Raw genomic sequence first — 18228 nt, forward strand, 5'->3', positions numbered from 1 at the left:
AGCTGCTGGCAGACACCACCCACGCAGAAGGCAGGCCCGTGGACCCCAGGCTGTGTCCTCTTCCCCAGCCCCCTCCCCCACCCCCACTGCAGGGCAGGACAGAGGTCACCGACCAGGAAGGATGCTGACCCTATTCAGTCACCCTGACCACCCCCAGAACAGTTTTAATCCACATCTTTAGGGTGCTGGTTTCGCAGCTTTCACTGGTTTTGCAGCCTCTGGTTGGAAGCCAGAGTAAAAGTATAGGACATCGAGGGTTAAGGCTGATTTTGCAAATCCAGAGTAAAACCTTGAAAATAAGAGCCACTGGGCCTCAACCCCCGCCAGCCCCACACCAACCTCCCGCCCCTTCTCCATAATCTCCCCCCACCCCTTCTGGCCTCCACGGGAGGCCCCTCACGCACACGGGATGGGAGTAGCCTTTGTGGAAATCGAAGCCCGTAACAGCCTGGGCACAGTCAATGTTCAGCTTTCGGGCCACGCGGTGCAAGTTGGGCAGGTTCAGCTGGACGCAGCCAACAGGCATCATGCCAGGCAGGAAGAGGTACACGTTCCCAAATTCGTTCCGGGGGACCTGCGGAGGGTGGCACACCGGGTCCGGCTGGCCGCAGAGGGAGGTGGCCTGGTACCGACCCCACTGAGCGTGGCCCTTACCTTCCCGTCCACGGCCACCGGCGGCTGGTACTGCTCGGTCTGCCACTTGCCAAACAGGCCCAGGTCGTTGTAGTCCTGCAGCTGCGGCTCAGCCAGGCGGGCTCTCCGGGCCCGGTTGGAATAGCCTTTTACAACCTGCACCGGAGGGGACAGCCACAGTTTATAACAAAGGCGACCACTTCCTGAGCGTTCACTGTACACCGGGCACTGTTCTCAGTGCTTCTGTGTATTGATTACTTAATCTTTTCAACAAACCCAGGAGGTAGAGTCTATTATCGCCTCCATCTTATAGCAGCCTAGGAGGTATGAACAATCCACCTACAGTCACACAGCTTGTAGAGACCAGAGCCTGTGTCTTGAACAGCTATGCTGTGTTTGGTGTCCATCACTGAAGGGGAAATTGGGACTCAGAGATGTTCCTGTGGCCGGTGAGTGACGGGGCCTGCCTTCGGCAGTGACCGGCTGGCTCCCTGTGCCTCAGCCCCTTCCCACCAGCCAGAGGCCCCTGCGCCCCGGCCCAGCTCCCTGGGTCTCTCAACGCGAAGGGCTCCTCCCAGGGATCTGACAAAGAAAAGCGACTGTCTCTCATGACTGGCCGCTGTCCTCCGCCGGCTGAAGCGGGCCCTGTGTCCCGTGACAGCCTGTGCGGTCTGCGCTGAATTCACGCGTCTGTGGGCAGCTGACCGGCCGGAGAGGGAACGAGGCATTGGGGCTGCACGCTGCCATCTCACTAGCTCAGGCCTTGGACAAGTTTCCCTTTCTGAGCTCCTGTTTTCTCATCTGTACAACAACAGGCATCCTGATGCTAACTCCTGTGAGACTCAGCGAAGGTCACATACATGCAAAACGAAGGGACAGTGAGGGCGGGTGGGCCCGTCCACGCCAGGCAGGGCTCCGGCCTCTCAGAACAAACGGGTGACACGGTTCTGACCCACAACACTGGGGCTTGGAGGGCTGCTTGCTGGCCTAGACTTCCTGCGTGCTCGGGAAGGCCCATCTTACAAAGTCCTCAAGTAAAGATGCTCTTCTCCTCTGATCCTCTCAAGCCAGAACAGTCTGTCCCCACACGTGCACAGCAGCCCGCAGTCCCGCGGCCGTTACCTTGTAGGGCACTTCTCCAAGCCTCACCACTCGGGCCTGTTTCAGCCACGTGTCCCTGGAGTGCAAGGTGTGCACGCAGTCCCTAAGGAGCCAACGGGAGACAAGACAGGGTTCACAACCACCGAAGCACCCCGCGCCCGGTAGCCAGCAGGGCCCGGCTGCCTCCTCTGGCCCCCCAGGAGAAGGGGGAGCTCGGCCCTGGAGCGTCTCCTGGAGCACCAGGGGCCCGCGTCAGGCCCACGGTTAACAGGCACCTGCTGTCTCGCGGGGGGATGCATCCACTCACAAATCCCAAACTAAATGGCTTCCCGTGGTGCCTTCCCCCTCCTCTCGCCGGAAGGGCCCAGCAGCGCAGGTGCAAGCCCTCACCCAGGGTCTGGTCCGCTCCTGAATACCAGAGAGGGGGAGGGAGGGACGAGTGTCCAGAGAAGGGGTGGGGAAGCCAGAAGACGACGACACGGAGACTACAGTAAGCTGACAAAGTACACAGGTTAGGATGAACGTACACAGAACAGTCGGTTCCACCTGGCTCTGGCTTCGCTCTCCTCCCAGAGCTTAGAGCCACACCCCGCCTCCCATTCCAGCTGCTTCCTGCTGAGCCTTCAGCAAGGCCCGCCCTTCAGTGGGGCTCCAAGGAGCAAGGGCACTTAGCTCCCTCTGGTGTGGACATCCAGCCCTTCGCCTGCCCCCGGGCTGAGGCTGACGTCCAGCACAGCACACCGGACAGGGTCACACCTCCTCTGTGCCTCTTCCTAGCGGGATGACCCCGATCCATCAGGGACGGTGAGCACTGCCTCCCTGCCTCACAAGCTGCTGGGGGGACCAGAGCCAAGGGCTCCACACGCGTGCCCTCCGCAGGGGCACATCTCTGCCTGAAGGAGTGACTGTCACGGTCGTGGTCTTCCGGTAGGAGCGGAGAAGGGGCAAGCAGGTGGGCATCGCCTGGACATTCACAAGGATAGCAGGGGGAAGTGGGCACAGACAACCCGTTCAGAATAAATCTCAGCTTCTAACCACTTTACATCTATTAGGACACTACTCAAGAAACAGAAAACAAGAACTGGAGAGAATGTACAGACACTGGGAACCTCATGCTCTGCTGGGGGATGTAAAATGATGCAGCCACTGCAGAAAACAGTGCGGAGGTTCTTCACAAAGTTAAACAGAATCACCATGTGATGCAGAAATCCTACTTCTGGGCATATACATCCAAAAGGACTGAAAGCAGGGTCTCAAGAGATGTCTGTGCACCCATGTTCATAGCAGCACTAAACACAACCGAAAGGGGAAGCAACACAAGTGTCCATCAATGGATGCCAGTCACAAAAGGACAAATGCTGTAAGATCCACTTCTATGAGGTGACTGGAGGAGTCAGATTCATAGACAGAAAGTAGAGGGTGGTTACCAGGGCCTGGGCGGCGGGGGCGGGGAGGGGGGGGTTAGTGTTGATGGGGACAGTTTGGGAAGACAGAAAAGTTCTGGAGATGGTGGTGATGGCTGCACAACAATGTGAATGTACTTAGTGCTACTGGACACTTTTAAAACGGTTAAATGGTAAATTCTGTTCTGTATATTTTACTACATTAAAAACAAAAAATGTCTGCCTCTAAAACTTTCTCCAGGCAGGGACCCCCTTCCCACCAGATGTCCCCTGCACTTAGGACACCTGTGCTGTATCCTCCATTGAGGTCGCCAGGCCCTGGACGCTGTTGGCAGCTGGGCCCCTGACCAGCCAGGGGGCAGAAAGCTCCCACAGTGACCCTAACCGGAGGGTCGGGGATGCCTCGCCTCGGGGCTGAGCTGCAGGAAGTAGCTCTCAGGCAGAGGAGTTGAGCCACCTACTCCTGTGAGTTTCCCTAAGTTTCCTTTTCTGTCTTTCTTTTCCCGTTTATTAAGAACATCCTCTATTTTGTGGTCTTGCGTGTCAGAGTTTCTAAAAATCACTTATTTTCTTTCTATTAACATTTCTTAAATTTCTACTTCCATTGTTAATTCTGACTCACCTTAAGTTTGTTATTACATTTTTTCTCAGTTTTAACTTTGTATATATTTTATGTTTATTTTCTATGCTGTTCCCCCTCCCCCCCCTTCTTTGGCAATTTCTTTTCACTGTGGAAAAAAACACACATAAGATAAAATTTACCCTCTAAACCATCTTCCGAGTCTACAGCTCAGTGGCATCAAGTACATTCACACTGTTATGTAACCGCCACCACCATCATCTCCAGAACTTTCTCCTCTTCCCAAACTGAAACTCTGTCCCCATAAAAATATCCGCTCATTTTAAGTTTCATTATCAAATCCTTTATTCCTTCCTTTTGCATGTTCTTTGACTTCTGTTTTTGGGGTGTGTTTTCTTATTGCCCCATATAAACCGTATCTGTCCTACTTATCTTTCCCCCCATAACTTTTCTCCCCCTGCTGATCTTTTAATCCCCATGGTTTTCATTTCCAGGCCACAGCCTCTCCACCGTGCCCCTCGCCCACAACGGCATGCGCACACTGTGAAGCTCCAACCCCAGCCCGGCGAAGGCTGCTAATCCCGGGCCGCCGGGCGTCTCCTCACCTGGAGTAGACAGCCTCTCCGCGGCAGTACCCGAGGATGGCAGCCGTCTCAGGGTAGATGGCCTCGTACTTGAGGAGGTGCCTCTTGAGGGCATACAGAGGGTGGTTCTTGTACGTGCCTATGACGGTGGGCAGAGGCTGGTCCAGGTGCCTCGCCTGAAACTGCAGAGGCCGAGAGACGACGTTGGGCGTGGTGCTCGGAGAGGGAGGGAGGTTGGCGGCGACCCCTGAACTTGCCCAGGTAACTGACGGTGCCGTGGGGCTTTCGGGGCCCCAGGGCTGCCGCACCACGCTGTGACCTGGCGTTCTGTCCCACGGGTTTAGGTGCCTCGGAAGCTCCGCAGGGGCCAGTAATCCTGCAGCTCGCAGCAACGGAAAAGTCATCCCTGCCCTCTGACACCTCGGCCAGCCCGAGCAGAGCCTTTCTCGGGAGGAGGCCTCACCTCAAGTGACACCACAATTCTGTGACACGGATTCAGCAGCTCGGCTCCCATGGAAACCAGAACGAGCACTCACACCTTCTCCGTCCACTACGATCAACACCTGTTCTCCCCGCTGCCTCAAGGCGCCTAGCTCCTCACAGGCAACCCCACTGCTCTCACCTGCATCCCACTCACCAGGTCTCCTGCACTTCCCCGCAGCATCTCTTCAAACCCCGACCGACAAGGGAGGAGTGGCAAGTGAGGAGCAGGAGGGACCCCGCTTGGCCAGCTTGCATGACAAGCCCTTGAACTAGGTCAGTCGCAACACGCTCTGCACGACTGCCACGACCCTGTCACCTCTGAGCCACACCCTGAGCGATGCAGTGCACAGGGACGACTCCCTGCCCTGGGGAACTGGCAGTAATTCTCCAGCAAGTCTGCCCACCCTGCGGGCGGCCCTGCACAAGCCCCGGGCCCTCTTCCGGGCCCACGGCTGTCCCACGACTCAGGGACGCGCTGCTCCAGAAGCCGCCCCCAGGGCGCCCCTCACAGACAAGCCATCTCCTCAGCCCTCCTGCTGGGGGCTGAGTGTTCTGGGTCGGGGCAGGGATGCTGGCGGGCACACCTCTGCGCGTGTGCACGCTGAGAAGGGAGAACAGTTGTATTACTGCATGCTTTCCTCTTTCACTCAGGACTACCTACCTGACTTCAAGCTCCAAATTTATAACTGGGCAATAACTGAAAGTACACAGGCTTTGAAGCCAGAGCAACCTGGGTTCAAATACCAGGTCGGCTCATCTCTCAGATTCTAAATGTTCAGCTGGTAAAATGAATACCCCAGCTACGATAACCCCAGCTTCGTACTGCTGCTGTGATAATTAACTGAGGTAACGCTCTACAAACACGACACGGGGCTGGGCATCCAGCAGGTGCGCGCGCGCAAGGCCTCACCTCCTGGTCCTCCCTCTGCTCCCTCGCCACCAGCGGGCTCCGGTAGGGTCGCAGGGCCTCGGCCCACCACGCGGCGTCAACCCGGCACTTTCGTGTCGCCGTCATCCAGGCAGGGTCGTACCTCTGTGTGACGTCGCGCACCCAGCCGTCGCCGTCGATGCCCACGATGTAGGTCACAGGCTTGGTGGCGTGCTGGTAGCAGGTCAGGGGCTGGCCCACGACTCCGTGCACACAGTCCACGCACAGCCACTTCTCCTCCCGCTCGGAGAACACCTCCAGCCACTGGTCCACACCAGCTGCTCTCCGGCCGTCTGCCTCCTCACCATCCACGGGCATCTTACGCTTGCCTCTCTGACGCTTACTGCCGGAAGCGCTTACAGACGCTTCTGGAAAGCCAGGGGGCTGAGGGTGGCTTCCACGCTGGGACCTGGACTCCCTCTTGGACCCCACCTTCATCCTCTGAGGGGCGGTGGCCCTCCTCTGCCTTGGAAGGCCTGGCTCAGAATCCTCGTCGGATGGGCGATGGCTGTCCGAGCTGGAGAGCTCAAAGTCAGAGCCGCTGCCGGCCTCGTCACTCCCGCTCTCTTCTTTGTAAGACACCCTGGCGGCCGCCCGCCGCTCCCGGCCCCGCGAACGCCTCTGGGCCCCCTCCGTCTGCCCCCCCGCCTTGCCCTCTTCTTCCCCGCTGGAGGAGGGCTCTCTCCGCTTCTTCCTGATGGCAGCCGGCTTGCTCCCCTTCCCTTTGGCACGTGCACTGCCAGCACCCTCAGAAGATGTGTCCTCTCGTCTGCTTCCTCTGCTGGTCTCTGGTTTGCTTGGTTTTCCAGGAACTTGGCTGGAAGTTTCTGAGGAGCCTCCAGGACCCTCTGTGGATCTCTCCTTGGAAGGTTTCTTTCCCTTAAACAGAATAGGAAATTTTTTCTTTTTCTTTTTTTGCTAATGATACAATAAAGACTCTGGCATCTAACGGGGCTAAGTCACACTGGAACACCAGTGTACACAAGACGTTCCCGGCTCAGTGACAGTGACAGGCTGGCTACCCTCCAAGGCTGTAAGAAAGCAGTCACTAAATTCTGCAGCACCTTAAATAAGGCCACACTCTAATTCTTTTCAACACAAAGTGTAGCACAGGGAAAAGAGCACGGGATGTGGAAACAGACAAATTCGGGTTCAAACGCCACTTCTGCTTTCTCATTTTTTATGTGATTCGGATAAATTATGTAACCTCTGAGTCTCAGTTTCCTCAGCAATAGTACTCACCTTGCACATAAGGCATTTTGCAAACAAAGTCACAGCATTAAGAATTCAGAAATTATTAAACTTGACTTCCGGACCCAATTTCGGACAATGCCAGCACCCCAAGGAGCACAGGGGTCAGCCTCCTCTGACGACGGCAGAGTTCTGAGTCCTCACCGTCCTCTCTCCACACTGCTGAGGAGGACCAGTACCTTTTTATTCCACCATTTACAGAACAGAAACCAGAGCACGAAGGAGCCCAGGCTCTCGCAGGCCCCACTACGCATGCAAAGCCCGGCTGCTAGATACCCACCCAGGTGCCCAGTCTTCCCAGCACAGGGCCTGTGCCAGGCAGGCTCCGAGGAACCCTGCTCCACGAAGACTGATTTTTAAAAATCGTCTAATGAGCAGATCTGTTTGCTTTAAGTCTCATAATTTCTCACTCCTCCCTGACCAACTACTCTTTTCTCTGGAAGCCCCGGGAACCTCACCTTCGCTGCTGATAACTTCAGAGGAATTGGCTGTAGAGACAGTACGAGTCGGGTAGGGAGATGCAGGGCCCGGAGAATCAGTAAAAATATCTATAATGAAAAAGAACAACATGCTTATCCTCAGGAAAGAATTAAGGATTTGCATAATTCCATGCTGTTTGTTGTGGTGCCTGTTTATAAAAGGGAAACTACCAAATTGTCTAACAGTAGGAGCCTGGAACCCTCAACACTATTAAAATGATGCTGTAGAGATTTATCTTTGTAGAAAAATGGGGCATGGTAACCATATATTAAAGGAAAAGAAATGTTTGTTTTTTAATGAGTTATGTTAATTTTTGTTAAGAAAAAAATCGTGTCCAGACATAAACATGTATGTATATTTGGAAAAGCATCCATATATGGGGTTATGGGTGTTTATAGGTGTTTGGTTTTTTTCCGGCTTACCTATCTTCTGATTGTTCTGTTTTCAACATGTGTTGTGTTTGTGATAAAACAATAAAGCAAAATACCACTTTGAGAGAAAAGACATCATCATCATCAGGCCTGAGAATCCCTCCCCTGCACTCAACCTCCCCAGAGCGAATCTTTCAACCAGAGGCTGCAGCTCTAAAAATTCTGTGAACTTGGAAGGATGGGAGCCTCCTCATGGGAATTAACCTCCAAAACAACAGCAGTGGGACAGCACGTGAGCAAGATCTTCCCACACAGACCTCAGGGTCCCGGCGTCCTCATGAATCACTACAGTCATTTTCCCTCCTCGGAAAGCAAGAGCAAAAGTCAGAAACAGGAAGGCAGGTTTTCTGTGAAAAGCCAAGTATATTGAAAAAAATAACTACTCTTGCCATGTTTCTTCTGGAGTTAAAAACCGGGGGGATGAGAAAACATCAAAAAAACCCAAACTGAGGAACTCTACAAAATTTCTAAGCAGCACACCTCAGGAGTGTCCAGGAGGATTGGGACACAGTCATGGCCTGGAGGGGAGGGGGCGCTGGGGCAACAAGATCACTAATGCCTGGACTGTGTCCTGGGACAGGAAAAGGGCATCAGTGGGAAAACCTGGAAAACACAACTCATCCCTACAGTGTGGTTGACAACACACTATTAACTGGCACAGTGAATACTGTACAAGTGTTGCTTGGCTACTCAGTTTCTCAGTATGCGGGTGGCGCAGGGGCACAGATGTAAAAGGCAGGGAAACCGAGCACCAGCAGGCAGCTGAATGGTGGTTTAAACCTAGAACCTCCATCCGGAACATCCCCGCCTCGTCCTCCTCACAAGACCACAGGGAAGACTGGGTAAGGTCAGGTACACGACAGCGCTCTGGAAGCGACGTTGTGCCTCACAAAGACGCGTGGTCACCACCTTTCACAAGGACGTCACTGAAGAAAAAATTTAAGTTACAAAACTGTATGATCCCTACACTAAATACAAGGTGACCCAAGTGAAAAGGACGAATCCTAGGAACATACAAATTACCAAAACTAACTCAAGAGAAAATAGAGACCCTGAAGAGACCTGTAACGAGAGACTGAGTCAAAAATCAAGCCCTCCCAACAGAGGGGGATCAAGGGAGCAGAGTATGAGGACGTGGAGCTCACCTCCCCCCAAAAACACACCAAAAACACATCTACATGAACAACAACTCCCACAGAAAACTAACTGGAAACTCACAGAAGATCTCCCATAACCAAAGCTGCAAGAAAGATCTCCATGTAATCACATAGGATGGAAAAAAGAAAGGTACCAGGTTGGGACCGGCACTCCTGGGAGGGATCTGTCAGGAAGAGAAGGTGTCTGCTTGCCCTGGGGAGTCCCCTTCCTGCTGGGAAGCCCACTGAGACAGACAGGATGGCTGGGGAAGCCTAGACTCTACTCAAGAGGAGCACGCGGGCTGGCTTGCTAACAACCAGGACAGAGAGACCTGCGCTGGTGGCGGCCACCTCCCCGCACTTCCCAATTCTAAGGGGCGAATGCCCTGGCCCCGCTCACTCCATACCACGGCCTGGCGTGAGATCAGTGCAGAGACTGGGTCTAGCTGCGCAGAGGCAGACGGGGTGCCTGGGATGTGATCCAGGTGGGACTGTGAAGACTCCCGTCAGTGCACACACAGGGGCCACGGGGCACGCTGGGAAGACAGTGTCAGCGCATGCCGCACGTGGCGCCTCAACAACGTGCAGCAGCTAAGCAGTGAATTTTACGTAGAACCTACAATATGCTGCCACAAGAGACTTGCTTCATGGCGAAAGACGCACACAGACTGAAAGTGAAAGTATGGAAAAAGATATTTCATGCAAACGGAAACAAGAAAGCTGGCATAGCAATACTTAACAAAAGACAAAGTAGACTTCAAAACAAAGACAACAAAAGACAAAGTAGACTCAAAACAAAGACCATAAAGAAAGACAAAGAAGGATATTATATAACAATAAAGGCATAAATAGAACAGCGTATTACACTTGTTAACATATACGCTTCCAACACAGGAGCACCTAAATATATAAAGCAAATATTAACAGACATAAAAGGAGAAATTCACAGGAATACAATAATAATAGAGGACTATAACATCCCACCTACGTCAATGAACAAACCATCCAGACAGAAAATCAGTAAGGCAACAGAGGTCCTAAATGACACAATGGACCAACTGTACTTAATAGATATCTACAGAACACTAAATAAGACAAACACCAAATACACATTCTTTTCAAGCCAGCATGGAACATTCTCATGGATAGACACATACTAGGTCACAAAACAAGCCTCAACAAGTTTAAGAGGACAGAAATATTTTCAAGCATCTTTTCTCACCACAATAGTAAGAAACTAGAAATCAACCATAGAAAGGAAAACAGGAAAAGAACAAACACATGGAGACTAAAGAACATGCTACTAAAAAGCAAATGGGTTGATGATGAAATCAAAGAGGAGACCAGAAATATCTTGAGACAAACGAAAATAGAAACACAATCTTACAAAATCTATGGGATGCAGCAAAAGCAGTTCTAAGAGGGAAGCTCATAGCAATACAGGCCTTCCACAAAAACAAGAAAAATCTCAAACAAGATAACCTACCACCTAAAAGAATGAGAAAAAGAAGGACAAAACCCAAATTCAGCAGAAGGAAATAATAAAGATCAGAGAGGAAATAAAAGACATCAAAAAAGCAATAGAAAAGATCAATAAAACCAAGAGCTGTTTTTGTTTTTAAGATAAACCAAATTGATAAACCTCTAGCGAGGCTCACCAAGAAGAAAAGAGAGAGGACTCAAACAAAATAAGAAATAAAAGAGGAGAAACAACTGAAACCACAGAAAAACAAAAAATCATGAAAGAATACAAACAGTTATATGCCAACAAACTGGACAACCTAGAACAAGTGAGCAAGTTTCTAGAAACGTACAGCCTGCCAAAACTGAGTCAAGAAGAAACAGACAATTTGAAAAGACCATTCACTAGAACTGAAATAGAATCTATAATTTAAAAAACTCCCTGCAAACAAAAGTCCAGGACCAGAGAGCTTCACTAGGGAATTCTACCAAACATACAAAAAGACAAAAACAAAAACTTGTATCTATCCTTCTCAAACTATTCCAAAAAAATGAAGAGGGAACACTCCAAAATTCATACTATGAAACCACCATTACCCTGATACCAAAACCAAAGACACTACAAGAGAAGAAAATTACAACCCAAAATCTTTGATGAATATAGATGCAAAAATCCTCAACAAGGTATTAGCAAACTGAATCCAACAATACATACTAAGGATACCACGCTCAAGTTGGAGTCACTCCAGGGTTGCAAGGATGGTTCAAAATATGTAAATCAATCAATGTGATACACCACATTGACAAAAGAATAGATAAAGATCACATGATCATCTCAATAAATGCAGAAAAAGCATTTGACAAAATTCAACAACCATTCATGATAAAAACTCTCACCAAAGTGGGTACAGAGGGGACATAACTCAACATGATAAAAGCCAACTATGTCAAACCCACAGCCAACATAATATGCAAGAGTGAAAAACCGAAAGCTTTCCCAATAAATTCAGGAACTAGACAGGGATGTCCACCCTCGCTGCTTCTATTTAACATAATATTGGAAGTCCTAGCTACAACAATCAGACAAGAAAAAGAAATAAAAGGCATCCAAATTGGAAGGGAAAAGGTAAAACTATCACTATTTGCAGATGACACGATATTCTATATAGAGAACCCTAAAGTTTCCACATAAAAACTATTAGAACTAATAAATGAATTCAGCAAGGCAGGAGGATGTAAGATTAATATACGGAAATTTACTGTGTTTCTATACACTAACAATGAAATATCAGACAGAGAAAGTAAAAAAAGCAATCCCATTTAAAATTACATCCCCCCCAAAAAACCCCAAAAAACACAAAACACAAAACCTAGGAATAAACTTAACCAAGGAAGTAAAAAGATCTATATGCTAAAAACCATAAAACACTGATTAAGGGAACTGAAGATGATTCAAAGAAATGGAAAGGTATCCCATGCTCTTGGATTGGAAGAATTAATATTGTTAACATGAACATACTACCCAAAGCAACCTACAGATTTAATGCAAACCCTATCAAAATACCCATGACATTTTTCACAGAACTAGAATAAATAATCCTAAAACTTATATGGAACCACAAAAGACCCAGAACTGCCAAAGCAATCCTGAGGAAAAAGAACAAAGCTGTAGGCATAAACTTTCCAGACCTTATACTATACTACAAAGCTATAGTAAACAAAACAGTGTGGTGTTGGCATAAAAACAGACATATAGATCAAAGGAACAGAATAAAGAGCCCAGAAATAAACCCACACACTTATGGTCAACTAATCTATGACAAAGGAGGCAGGAATATACAACAGAGAAAAGACAGTTTCTTCAGCAAGTGTTGCTGGGAAAACTGGACAGCTACATGTAAAACAATGAGATTAGAACATTCCCTCACACCACATACAAGAATAAATTCAAAATGGCTTAAAGACCTAAATGTAAGATCTGAAACCATAAAACTCCTAGAAGAGAACATAGGCGGAACACTCTTTGACATAAATTGTAGCAATATTTTCTTGGATCAGTCTTCTAAGGCGAAATAAATAAAAGCAAAAATAAACAAATGGGACCTAATTAAACTTAAAAGGCTTTACACAACAAAGGAAACCATTAACAAAATGAAGAGACAACCTACTGAATGGGAGAAAATGTTTGCAAATGATGAGACTGACAAGGGTTAATATCCAAAATATACAAACAGCTCATACAGCTCAATAACAAAAAAAACAAACAACCCAATCAAACAATGGGCAGAAGACATACTGATGGCTAACAGGCACATAAAAAGATACTCAACATTGCTAATTATTAGAGAAATGCAAATCAAAACCACAATCAGCTATCACCTCACACCTGTCAGAACAGCTATCATCAAAAAGCCTACAAATAACAAATGTTGGAGAGGATGTGGAGAAAAGGGAATCACCGAACACTGGTGGTAAGACGTTAAATTGGTGCAGCCATTATGGAAAACAGTACGAAAGTTCCTTAAAAAACTAAAAATAGAACTATCATATGACCCAGCAATTCCACTCCTGGGTATATCTGGAAAAAAAAACCCCTAATCCAAAAAGATACCTGCACCCCAGTGAACATAGCAGCACTATTTACAATACTCAAGACATGGAAGGAACCCCAGTACCCATCAAAAGATGACTGGATTAAAAAGGTGTGGTATATACATAAAATGGAATATTACTCAACCACAAAAAAGAATAAAATACTTCCCTTTGCAGCAACATGGATGAACCTAGAGAACATTATGCTTCGTGAAATAAATCAGACAGGGAAAGACAAATACAGTAATGATATCGCTTATACGTGGAACCAAAAAAAAAAAAAATACAAATGACAGTATATGCAAAGCAGAAACAGAGTCACAGATATAGAAAACAAACTTGTGGTTACCAAGGGGGAGTGAGAAGAGGAGAGGGACAAATTAGGGTATGGTATTAACAGATACAAACTACTATACATATAATAGATAAGCAACAAGGATTTGCTGTATAGCACAGGGAATTATACCCATTACCTTGTAATAAGATATAATGGAATATAATCTGCAAAAAACACTAAATCACTATACTGTAATCTGAAACTAACACAATATTGTAAATCAACTATACTTCAATCAATCAATCAATCAATCAACAGAAAATCCGTGAATGCAATGCACTATGTTAGTAGAATGAAGAGGAGAAAAATCACAAGATCATCTCATTTGACACAGAAAAAGCATCTGACAGAATCCAAAGCACTTTCATGATTAAAACACATTCAGAAAACTAGAAATACGGAACTTCTTCAACATGATAAAGAATGTATATGAAAATCCACAACTACCAAGATACTCAGTCATGAAAGAGTGAAAAGCTTTCCCTCCCAATATCAAGAACCAGACAAGATGCCTGCTTTTGCCACCGCTATTCTACACTGTGCTGGAAGTTCTAGCCAGAGCAATTGGACAAGAACAAGAAACAAAAGGCATCCAAACTGGAAAAGAAGAAGTAAAACTACCTCTATTCACAGAGGTCAAGATCTTATATATAGAAAATCCCAAAGAATACACAGGAAACTGCTACATGAATTCAGCAAAGCTGCAAGGTATAAGATCAACACAATCAGCCGTTATTTTTGTACACCTTCACTGAACAATCTGAGAAGGAAATTAAGAAAACAATACCATTTACAATAGCATCAAAAAGAATAACATACCTAGAAAAAAGTTTAACCGGAAGATGAAAGACAGGTACACTGAAAACTACAAAATATAACTAAAAGAAATTTAAAAAGCAAATAAAAGGAAAGAGCCATGTTTACAGACTTACTATTGACTAGATAGCAATGCTGCCCTAATCAATGTACAGAATCAATGCAATCCCTATCAATACTCCAATGGCCTTTTTTGCAGAAATGGAAAAGCAGACCATCAAATTCACATGAAATTGCACAGGGCCCCAAATAGCCAAAATAGCATTATGAGGTTGTACTCATACTTTTGATTTCAAAACTTACTACAGATTCACAGTAATCGAAACAGTGTGGCACTGGCATAAGGACAGACATGTACACCAATGGAATAGAACAGACAGTCCAGAAATTAACCCAAGTGTCTATGGCCAATTGATTTCTGATAAGTGTGCCAAGACCATTCATCCCCATTGAAAAACTTCCAACAAATAGTGAAAATAATACAACAAATACAATGAAGTTGAAAGACTAGTCTCTTCAACAAATGGTGCTGGGACTAGTGGATATCCACGTGCAAAAAAGAAATGGAGTTGAACACCTACCTCACATCATATAAAAACATTAACTCAAAATGGATGAAAGACCTAAATGTAAGAGCTAAAACTGTAAAACCCTTAGAAGGAAATACAGGAGGAAATCTTCATGATCTGGGATTTGGCAATGAATTCTTGATATGACACCAAAAGTACAAGAAACAAAAGAGGACTTCCCTGGTGGCACAGTGGTTAAGAATGTGCCTGCCAGTGCAGGGGACACGGGTTCGAGCCCAGGTCTGGGAAGATCCCACATGCCACGGAGCAACTAAGTATGTGCGCCACAACTACTGAAGCCCGCGCGCCTAGAGCCCGTGCTCCGCAACAAGAGAAGCCACCGCATTAAGAAGCCCACGCACCACAAGGAAGAGTACCCCCGCTCGCCGCAACTAGAGAAAGCCCGCGCGCGGCAACGAAGACCCAATGCAGCCAAAAATAAATTAATTTAAAAAAAAAGGAAAAATAGAAACTTGGACTTTGTCGGAATTAAAACTTCTGTGCAACAAAGTACTTCATGAAGAAAGTAAAAAGACAACCTACAGAATGAGAGAAAATATTTGCAAAGCATATATCTGATAGGTGTGTAGTAACTGAAATATATAAAGAACTCTTACAACTCAATAACAAAAAGACAAAGAACCCAATTTTAAATGGGCAAAGGACCTGAATAGACATTTCTCCGAAGAAGATAAACAAATGGCCGATATGCACGTGAAAAGACATTAACCCATCATTAATCTTCGGGAAAATGCAGACCAAAGCCACAATGAGTACCACTTCACACCTGTGAGGATGACTACAACCCAAAAAATGGAAAATAACAAGTGTTCGTGATGATTTGGAGAAACTGGAATCCTTGTACTTTGCTGGTGAGAAGGTAAGATGGTGCAGCTGCTATGTAAAACAGTTTGGCATACAATTACCATATGACCTAGCAACTCTACTTCTAGGTATATACCCAAAAGAACTGAAAACAAGTACCCAAATAAATATATGTACACACAATGTTTACAGCAGTACTCTTCATAACAGCCAAAAGATGGAAAACAACCTAAACGCCTATCAATTGATGAACAGATAAGTGAAATGTGGTCTATCCATACAACGGAATATTATTCACCATAAAAAGGAATGAAGTTCTGATACATGTTACAAACGTGAATGAACCTTGAAAGCATGCTAAATGAAAGAAGCCAGACACAAAAGGTCATATATAGTTGTCCCTCGGTTATCTGTGGGGATTGGTTCCAGGACCCCCCCGGATACCAAAATCCGCAGATGCTGAAGTCCCTTATACAGAATGGCAGAGTACAGTTGGCGCTCCCTCTATCCTCGGGTTCTGCATCTGCGGATTCAACCAACTGCAGATATAAGTCTGATTGGCAGTTGGTTGAATCCGTGAATGTGGAACCTGCAGATAAGGAATGTTGACTGTATTGTGATTTCTTTTATATGGAATATCCAAAATATGTAAATCCATAGAGACAGAACGCAAATTGGTGGCTGCCAGATATTTGGGGAGGTGGGAAAAGGAGAAAGAATGGGAGTGACTGTGTAATAGGTATGGGGTCTCCTTCTGGGATAGTAAGAGTGTTTTAGAAATAGATAGAGGTGGTGGATGCACAACACTGAAAATGCACCGAGTGTCACTGAATTGTTTACTTCTTTAAAAAAAAAAACTATTTCTGGGGCTTCCCTGGTGGCACAGTGGTTGGGAGTCTGCCTGCCAATGCAGGGGACACGGGTTCGAGCCCTGGTCTGGGAGGATCCCACATGCCGCGGAGCAACTGGGCCCGTGAGCCACAACTACTGAGCCTGCGCGTCTGGAGCCTGTGCTCCGCAACAAGAGAGGCCGCGACGGTGAGAGGCCCGCGCACCGCGATGAAGAGTGGCCCCCGCTTGCCACAACTAGAGAAAGCCCTCACACAGAAACGAAGACCCAACACAGCCAAAAATATAAATAAATAAATAAATAATATTAAAAAAAAAAAAAAAAAACTATTTCTTTGCTTAATAAAACTACACAAACAAAACAAATATGTACGTGCAGAGATATACGTGGGAACAAAGTCTGGGAGGATGACACTGAAATATGAGTGTTTTTCTCTGGGTGGTGATATCACAGCACAATTACTGTCCAGATACTCAGACTTTTTCAAGCCAAATTGGAAGAGAAGTAAGATGCCAGTCATTTGGTCTCTAAAGATACAAAAAGTCTCTTTCCCTAAACAGAAACTGAAGCTCAGACACAAGTATATGCATCAGTAGAAATCTTCCAGGGATAAAACCACATTTCTACCCATTTTTGTTTTATTGAGACAGAGCCTTACCTAAGGGCATTTTAAGCACGTGACAAAGCCTGTCTACACACAACCTCTTCGCCACGACTTCTTTTGGACAGAACCCTCCTCACTGCACGGCCGCCTGCCAGCATCATCCCCCAACTTGGAAGGTAAGGAAACACTTTCTTAAGGATTTCAGCAGCCAATTTGAAAAAACATTTCCTTGGGACTTTTAAACACGATTTTTGAATACTGTCAACAATTCTAGGGCAGCTGACCAAAAATTAAGTGCTTTAATACACCAGGACACCAAGTAAGAGACAGGAGAGAGGGCAGCTTTCAACTCACACATGGGCCCAATCCTGTCTCCAATGCTTACCAACCGAATGACCCTAAGAAAGTGATTTAGCCTCTCTGAGCTTCAGTACCTGTTTTGATTTTATGAGAACTGAGCAAGGAAATATACGTAAAACAGCTGGAATGGTATGTGGCACATGACTGCCATATTCCTCAGCTAACAGGCCTAATGAAAACAGTGCTGCCAGGAGTCACTCACGTGGACCAACTCTTCATTGTCTCTCGCAGAGTAAATAGCAAACCTTCTCTCCAGCGTCGTCTGCAGGCCATCCTGCTCACTGGTTGAAAGGTCTGCATTAACTGTGAATGTTCCAATGAACCTGGAGAGAAATCAGGCATTCCTTTGCGTCAGAGGTCAGGGCAAAGAGGAACTCTGTTCTTCTACAGCCAAAACACAGAGCAGGGTGTCTCGGGAGCCCCGCCTGCCGGTGCTCCTCTTCCCAGCCTGTCTGGCCAACTCCTGAAGACCCAACTCAGACCCTCCCCCTGGGGAGCCTTCCCAGCCCCTCAAGGAGGGCCTGTGGAACTGACCTGCACCCAGCCTCTGAGACACAAATCCTACACTACGCTCTGCAGGACAGGCCGGAGGGCCCTACCATTTCACCAGGTTTGACAGGTAGCTGACGTCCACGTCTTGAGGTGGCACTTTGGTAAAGCGAGTTGGGACGATGGAGAGGCCGATGGCACGCAGATCTGGCTGGTTGCAGATGCTATTTCGATAGAAGCCATTTGCCAGCAGACACAGAAGGTGAACCTGGGGAGAGGGAAAAGGGAAGGCTGAAAACCAGTGGGATTTTTGCT

At 47.1% G+C, this 18228-nt stretch overlaps 1 protein-coding gene and 1 long non-coding RNA gene across 2 annotated transcripts in view; one reads left to right on the plus strand and one right to left on the minus strand.

Annotated features, from left to right (window-relative positions):
* The window catches only part of XPC (XPC complex subunit, DNA damage recognition and repair factor), a 34528-nt gene that overhangs the window by 2198 nt on the left and 14102 nt on the right, over positions 1-18228 (minus strand). The window contains exons 6-13 of the mRNA XM_082345201.1: positions 18024-18181; positions 17627-17747; positions 7422-7511; positions 5695-6591; positions 4323-4483; positions 1756-1837; positions 655-789; positions 405-574 (exon numbers count right to left, since the gene is read on the minus strand). Of these exons, the coding sequence (XP_082201327.1) occupies positions 405-574; positions 655-789; positions 1756-1837; positions 4323-4483; positions 5695-6591; positions 7422-7511; positions 17627-17747; positions 18024-18181 (1814 nt within the window). The remainder of the gene's footprint in view (positions 1-404; positions 575-654; positions 790-1755; positions 1838-4322; positions 4484-5694; positions 6592-7421; positions 7512-17626; positions 17748-18023; positions 18182-18228) is intronic.
* On the plus strand, positions 1845-4350 carry LOC309607128. Its single transcript, XR_014232264.1, has 4 exons — positions 1845-2686; positions 2787-3114; positions 3379-3602; positions 4212-4350. It is a non-coding gene; the product is annotated as an uncharacterized lncRNA (long non-coding RNA).

The sequence above is a fragment of the Balaenoptera borealis genome (assembly GCF_965194805.1).
Source record: "Balaenoptera borealis genome assembly, chromosome: 12".
Taxonomy (NCBI): Eukaryota; Metazoa; Chordata; class Mammalia; order Artiodactyla; family Balaenopteridae; genus Balaenoptera; species Balaenoptera borealis.